At 41.5% G+C, this 8,426-nt stretch overlaps 1 protein-coding gene across 1 annotated transcript; it reads right to left on the minus strand.

Annotated features, from left to right (window-relative positions):
* Positions 1 to 6,649: 6,649 nt before the first annotated feature.
* Positions 6,650 to 7,271, minus strand: LOC306918353 (heparan sulfate glucosamine 3-O-sulfotransferase 3B1; the record flags this gene model as incomplete). The annotated part of the gene is made up of 1 exon (XM_079531249.1): positions 6,650 to 7,271. A coding segment is annotated over one exon (622 nt), but the record flags the coding sequence as incomplete, so codon positions are not given.
* Positions 7,272 to 8,426: the final 1,155 nt, after the last annotated feature.

Consider the following 8,426-nt stretch of genomic DNA (forward strand, 5'->3'; position numbering starts at 1 on the left):
TTGTTATTTTGACTATGTATATTGATTGATGACTGATTGGTAGCTCCATTGTAGGGAGCACCTACCAACTGTGTGTTTGGGTGTAGGGGTCATCATGCCAACCGTGTTTTGTTTAGAGAGTATATAGAGAGAACTCTAATTATCTTATATTGTTTGTATATGGTTAATTGATTGAATAATAAGTTATGTATAATATGTGATGAATAATATGTGTTGTCCCTGGACATTATGAAGTACTGGTTTAATTGTGGAATCAATTCAGGGTGGTATGTTTCAGTGGGAGGGGCTTAGCCTTTATATGTAGGAAGGCCTCCCACTGCCTGGCAGTCAAGGTAGGACTGTGGAGGTGGAAGGAGCCAGGGCCACCGGTCCAGCACAGCTGTAAATACCTTTGTTTTTGTATGTGTGAATAAATACGAACATCAACTCTGCATCAACGACTCTCTGGAGGTTTTTCTACATATTTTCCTGGGTTTCACACTACCCACACTAGGCAAGTGTGACAGTGGCCCGGGGCCAGTTATCTCTAGATCCGCCTATGACAAATAGGCCTAGTGTGTACAATACTGTACATTCATAATGTACACTAGACATGTTTGAGATAATAACGACATTTAAGGTCCCTGCACACTGCTGCGTTTTTCGTATTTTTAGCAGCGTTTTTCCGTCGTTGCTGTCAATAGTGACGGAGGCGGAGGGTACATTAATAGTTTACAGAGTAAGTTGAGAATTATTTGCTTTCAATGTGCTTATACAGTACAACAGATTATATCTACAGACATAGAGCAGGTCAATTTGGGTTCTGCTATGATGAAATATCGAGTCGGATTATGAATGTATTACTAATAATAACACAATCTTAATTAGCATTCCAACCCTAATTACTCTAGTGAGTACATGGTACATCCAATGTAATTCTTACCACTGGTCCTGCTAGCTTTAAAAGTTGAACTATCTCATTCTTGTAGTCCACCGGTATCCAGGTCGTGATGCATTTAAGGAAAGGACCACAGCATACATGGGAATCATTCTTATGAGTAATAACATCCGTTTGTTCAATTTTGGTCTGTCCATTTACTCCATTGGCAGTTGTTGTAGAGTCGTCCATAGTGGAATGGGAATGGAATCTTGTACTACTTGAATAGTTTGAATGAGCTCCTTCAGAGGCAGGCGCCCCCGCCTATCTCAGGCGGGGCTAGCTAGAAGGTAAACACACACACACAGCGAGAGAGAGAGAGAGAGAGAGAGAGAGGCGGATACGCGCAATCGAGTTTGAATTCACTTTCTTTCAGCACCACGCAGTGGTGGACAGCTCCCACGGAGAGACTCGAGGCTCATTTATACTCCGAAGTATGACGGTGTCGCTTGCAACAACAAAAAGACAGATCTACAAGGTAACAGTGCATTACAATGCGACGCATTGTTAGCTTGTAGATCTGTTTCTTTTGCCAAGCACGCAACACCCACTTCAATTCAAATTAAGGGCTTTATTGGCATGAGAAAAGTCAGAAAACATATAGGTACTATAGGTATACCAAGTATTTTCAACAACTACCAGGTATTTACTCTGCTACCAGGCAAGTTACCCAGTAGGTAGGTACTAGGTCATTACCAAGTATTTTCCTGACAACTACCAGGTAATAACATGGTAACTGTATTCACTGTGTTTACATGGGTACTACCCATGAAACACGTGGGTAGTAGCCTACCAGGAAATTACCAGTTGTACTAGGTAATTTCGTGACAACTACCATGTAATTACCTGATAGGTACCCAGTAAGGAAGGAGGAACTGTACTGTAAAAGGAAGCGTGCTCTATTTCCATGATATTACCATGTACCTACCTGGCAATTGTAGATTATAATCCTCCCCATTACCCATCAGGGTGTATTTTGAACTTTGAACTGGCAATAACTGTTAATTACCAGGTATTTACTGTGTAAATTAACAGGTAAAACCAAGCAAGTTACCGTGTAAGAAAGGTGTAATTGTACTGTGAAAGGAAGCGTGGTTTGTTACAGTGAAAGTACAGGGTAATATTATGGAAACAAACCACGCTTCCTTTCACAGTACAGTTCCACCTTTCTTACACGGTAACTTGCAAGGTTTTACCTGTTAATTTACACAGTAAATACCTGGTAATTAACAGTTATTGCCATGGGTAGTACCCATGTAAACGTATTTTTTGTATTTTGAACTTTGAACTTTGAATTTTTAACTGGCAATAACTGTTAATTACCAAGTATTTACTGTGTAAATTAACAGGTAAAACCAAGCAAGTTAACGTGTAAGAAAGGTGGAACTGTACTGTGAAAGGAAGCGTGGTTTGTTTCCATAATATTACCCTGTACTTTCACTGTAAGAAACCACGCTTCCTTTCACAGTACAGTTCACCTTTCTTACACGGTAACTTGCAAGGTTTTACCTGTTAATTTACACAGTAAATACCTGGTAATTAACAGTAATTGCCAGTTCAAAATTCAAAGTTCAAAGTTCAAAATTCAAAATACACCCTCATGGGTAATGGGGAGGATTATAATCTACAATTACCAGGTAGGTACATGGTAATATCATGGCAATAGAGCACACTTCCTTTCACAGTACAGTTCCTCCTTTCTTACTGGATACCTATCAGGTAATTACATGGTAGTTGTCAGGAAATTACCTAGTAACAACTGGTAATTTTCCTGACAACTACCAGGTAATTACATGGTAACTGTAATCACTGTGTTTACATGGGCGCATGGGTAGCCTACCAGGAAATTCAATCAATCAAGCAATCAATCATGCTCATGTGGTCACTTCTTTTCATAGATCCTGGTTGCTTATTTATGTCGCTAAACCTTAACTTGGCAACACTGGATCAAAGTGTCGCCGTTTCGTCACTCACTCAGACTTGAACTTACTGTTAATGAGCCATGCTGCCATGCGATACAGCGGGACTCGCTTTTCTCTCTCGGGTTCCGAATCCACCAAACACTCGTCACTCATGATCGCATCCATTGCATACAAAACTAATTGATTGGCTTGCTTGACAGTAATGCCACAGACGAAAAACAGTCTAAGTCCACACTATTGATCCATAATGTATAAATGATAGATAAGGGTTCAGGACAACGAGGCCTTTTCGTGGAGGGGTCAGAATGAAATTTGGACTTAGACTGTTTTTCGTCTGTGGTACTCTACTGTTTACTTTACACAATGCTGTACCCCCTCCAACTGTATCAATTTGCAACTGTTTTGATTATATTTTGACACTTAATTGCTTTGCCAATGTAAACGTATGTTTTCTCATGTCAAAAACACTCACTTGAATTGAATTGATTGGGGTATATTTGAATCAGAAATGCAACAAGGATCTAAAATCAAAAAATTGTAAAATGGAAGAAAATCTATGGACGAGAGCTATTAAGAATAGATTCAAGATGTATTAGATGTATTTGATCGAGATGTATTTGATCGAGGCAGACTTTTATTTTGCCTATATAAAAACGAAGGGGGGGGGGGGGGGGGGATGGATGGATGGAATACAGCTACGATAGTCTTGATACTACTAGGTGGCAAATGTTAGCACATTTAAAGTTTTTACAGGCTAGACAGAGACAACTCAAATTAAGTTTGCAAACATTACAAATACGAATAATGTAGATCAATGTTAAGAAATCCATGTCTCAAATCTACATTGATGTAGGACTGAACTTCTTCATGCATCCATGTATGTTATGAATCAATGTGTGTATGTGTTTCTAGCACTTCATTGATGGGAAGCCAACGAAAGCACACCCAAACCCTGTTGATGCAGGAGGTTCACGTATTGCATGCAGACCATCTCCTAAAAAAAGGTAACATTCAAGCAGAGCATTAAGCTTTCATAAGATAATCATTTTGGGTGTATCAGTGACCTGTGAATAGCATGTTTCCTTGATTGTTTCTTGTTTATTAAATATGCATTGAGTGAACCTTCTATTATGGAGAGAGAGAGTCATATTGGTTTAAGAAGGGGAAAAAAAGAGAGAAATGTCAGTTAAGATTTTTTTTATTAAAGTAACTTGGCAGCTGAGAAATAAAGTGCCAGTGCCATTTTCACTTAGAAAAATAGAACAGTGCTTCAGTGCAAATACATGTCAGTAAACAGTGCAAATGTTGTGGTTCTTGGCCCGAAAAGGTTTGAGAACCTCTGCTTTATAAGGCATTTATAGATTTGGCCTCGGTCTTAACATGACAATGTGTAAAAAACTAAACGGTTTCAAAAAAGAAAATCCATCTGCCACACATGAACATCGCTGCCTAAACTGGAGCCAACAGATAGTGTACAGTACTAACAACACTCAGTAACATCTCATTTCTTGACAGTAAAATGGCTAACATGGAATTTGTGGAGTCTCACAATCATTTGATTGATAAATTCTGTGTCTCTGTGCACGATATTTTTGCCCCGATGTTTTCTCAAATGTACAAAATCACAACGTGACATACTGTAATACGCTGCATTGTGAAGCTTGTTCATTAGCTTTAAAAAATAAAATAAAATAGGTATGCCGATAAGATATAAAATCTGATGTAGTCAAAACTAAAAACTATATGGGTCTTTCTCTAAAAAAAAACAAGTATTTATGGTGCATGGTATAAAACAAGACACAATAAAAGCATGACATTATCGACAAGTTATTGCAAATAATTCAGATACTGTGGGTAATCCTCAAATAAATTAATCTTTAAAAAATACATGTATTTTTCTTTTACATTTTTTTACATTTGCATATTTATTTATTTAACTTTTTCCATCTTTATTTTTCTTAGAAAAAGTGTTAAGCTTTGAAAAGCAGCTAGGTGGGTTGAAAATATGCCATAAAGCCACTCATCAAAAGGCTTAGGATCAAAAGCCACCAACACAAAAAAAATAAAAATAATAATAATAATAATGATGTAATTTCCACAAACTTCCTACACAGAAGCAATAAAGCATAGGCATTTCCGTGTGACGCCACTGGACCTCTGAACACAACACAAAGGTGTCACTCTGATAAGAGTCATTCACTGTAATGAGCCACACACCTCTAAATAATATCTATCATTATCGCCGCTGGCGGCTGGAAACCTCGTATGTCCAAATAATTACGTTACAATAACATTTCAGGAAATGGGAAAATACGTGCGCTCCAATGAATCCAATGTAGTTATATTTTCTAGTATTACACGTGAGAGAATTCCACGGCCACGATGCAAATAAAAACACAATGCAAATTCTAAACAATTAAACAACACGGCCAGTGGCCAAAGACACATCGCTGTCTGCCTTCATTCAAAGTGTACGCTTTGTGTATGTGCGTCTGTCTGTCTCACTCACGACGGACACACGATATTCACGGACAGACGACGACAACGCGGACCGCGTGGCCTATAGACGCGGGCGCGCCGCATGCGCACAAGATTCTAGTTTAGTCACAAAGCTCTTGATTCATTGGTTCAACATTTATAAAACCCACAGACAGACTTTCACGTTTTAAAAACAAAACAGCGAAGATCGCAGAAAACACAGATTAACCATGAGCTTGTAGATCGGCTACTTTTCAGTACTTTTGCTTGTGCAACGAAGTAAGGCAATCATTTATACGGAACAAAACGAGAGCATAAACATTTGAAACATGGAGACACAAGGCTTCTGCGCGACGGCGACGATATTTGATTTGATTGAGGCAGCTGTGATTAAAAAACAAACAAAAAAAAACAGAAACGTTGCATAACTGGTGCGCCAGTGAGAACAGAACGGACCTCCTCACAGACACATAATATTGCTTATGACTAAAGCCAAAGTCATTACCCAATGCTGCGTCGACACGGGCAGATGCAAAAGATGCAGTCGACCATTCATTTTCAATGGAAGCCAGCGACGTGAAGATGCAAAGATGCATCCGACGTTTGTAGCTCATGCTGCAACAAAGCTACAAAAAGGTTGAGCTGGTTTCAACTTCAGCTACAAAGAAACTCTACGTACAAATACGCTGTGTAGCGTTGCATCTTTCGCATCTGCCAGTGTGAACATACGTCACTCAACCCTTTCCACTTTCAGCTCTTTCTTTCACTGTTCCATAAGTCAATTCTTCTTTTTCGCCAAAAGGGGTCATCTTTGACCAAGCATCATTTAGCCTTCAGTTGTTTCCGACAACTGACATGCAGTCACATTTTAAAGTCAACAGCTCTCAGCTGGGACTAATGTCTCGTTCCGACTACGAAGGGTAAAGCCAGAACCTTCCATAACCCGAACTTCACAAGAACCCGTGAAGTTCTGAGATTGTTTGTTTGCTTAGGTTTGCTATCATAACCACAACCACCCCTGGAAGTCCTGAAGAAAGAAATAATAGAAATAATTGAAAATAGCTGATCAAGAAGCTCACAACACGTCGCAACATGATACGTTGTCGATCTTCCGTCTTCGCTAGTTTCAAAGTATTCTCAGTTCTTCTCAGTTCCGGGGTTCAGTACCACCAACACCACCACCCGTCCTGAGCAAGGGCCCCCAAATTAAGGTTACGAGAACCTTATGTGAACCCTGAGCCGCAGAGTTTGCGCAAACACATCCAGAACCTGTGAAATGCGTTCCACGTAACGGCACAGTTCAATTAGTTCTTGTAGACAGGAGGCCATAATGTCAGTCATCCCAGCCAAATATACGTCCCGTCATCTGGTAGAACTTCATGTTGAAGGGCCTGTAGAAGTCCCGTAGGCGCTGCACCACCTCAGGGTCAATGTTGGGGTGGGTCCGCCCTTTGGTCTTGCCCAGGCAGTGGGGCTTGCTGCTGCCCTCGGCCTTCTTGAGGCAGGGGAAGCCCTTGGTCTGGTTGAAGTAGAAGTGTTTGTCCGTGATGATCCTCTTGAGCCCCAGGAAGTCCTGCACGCGGCCCAGCTCCCCGGCGGGGTCGCTGATCAGCCGCTCGCCGCTCACAAACAGGATCTGCTCCATGGGGAAGTACTGCAGCCAGTTGTCCAGGTGCTTGGCGTAGATGCCGATCTGGATGGCGCTCCACGACGTGTCGATGAGGCCCGTCGTCCGGTTCCTGAAGGTCAGGCTCTCGAAGGAGGGGATGTCGGGCTTCTTGGACAGCGTCTGCGTGTAGTCGGAGATGGCCCGGGTCACCGGGTCGCGCACCACCACGATCACCTTGGTGTCCCGGGACATGGCCGAGATGCGGGCCGGAGCCTCCCGCGTCACAAAGTAGCTGGGGGTCTTTTCCATGGTGATCTGGCCCTCCAGGGTCTTGGGCATCAGCTCCCTGCGGACAAATGGAAGGAGAAGAGGGGAAATCAGTTCAATAAAACGTGCACGCACACACACGCACGCACGCACGCACGCACGCACGCACGCACGCACACACACACACACACACACACACACACACACACACACACACACACACACACACACACACACACACACACACACACACACACACACACACACACCAGAACATTTCAATAGCTACAAGATTTGAAAACAGCCAATGAAGAAGACAATGATCGTGCAGTATGGAAATCAAGTGCTCCATCAAACTGTGAATTCATTCACGATATAAGCACAGTGTTGAACCAATGAATTCCCCCTTTTGGGTGCAGGCGCAGTGGTAATGTTCCTGCCCACCACTACAGAGGGGGTTTTAATCCGTCTTCGTAGAGTGTCTATACGTACACAACTGGCTCGTGTTCGGGGGAGGGAAGCACGCGCTTCTGCAGTGTTGATTTTGGCAGCACATTTCTATTTTAGTCATAGTCTCTTGGATAGTTTTCACTTAAGTTTTAGTCACATTTTAGTCACCTGGAATGTGTTAGTGTTAGTTTAGTTTTAGTCGACTAAATGTCATGAGATTTTAGTCGACTAAATCTACAGGTGATTTAGTCGACTAAAATGTGTTTTGGCGGGTGTTGATGCCGTCATAATGGCTGATTTTACACTAATCTAAGCCGTTCTACAAGCTCACAACGCGTCGCGCTGCGATGCTATTTTCAGCATGCAACCAAGTGTAAAATTACTTATAGTGGATCTCTTGTCCACTAGTCCCTTTCTAACATTTTAGTTTTTATTCGTCTACAAAATCAACCGTATATTTAGTCATAGTTTTAGTCACCATAGCTTAGTTTTCATTTAGTTTTCATTTGATCAGTGAGAAAAGGTAGTCGACGAACATTTTTCGTCATAGTTTTAGTTGACAAAAACAACACTGCTACGGGCGGGGGTGAGACCTGTCAGTGTCAGGCGGGAGGAGTAGGTCGAAGGCTCTACGAGTCCACGTCATAGGGCCGAAATGGAAACAAGACCGCAAGACCGACCTTTTTTTGGTGCTATCCCTTTTAGGACAAAGTGTTTGACTGTACTCAATCAATCAATCAATCAATCAATCAATCAATCAATCAATGATGTGGAAAGGAATTAA

Source organism: Electrona antarctica, assembly GCF_951216825.1.
Source record: "Electrona antarctica genome assembly, contig: scaffold_33, whole genome shotgun sequence".
NCBI classification, from domain to species: domain Eukaryota; kingdom Metazoa; phylum Chordata; class Actinopteri; order Myctophiformes; family Myctophidae; genus Electrona; species Electrona antarctica.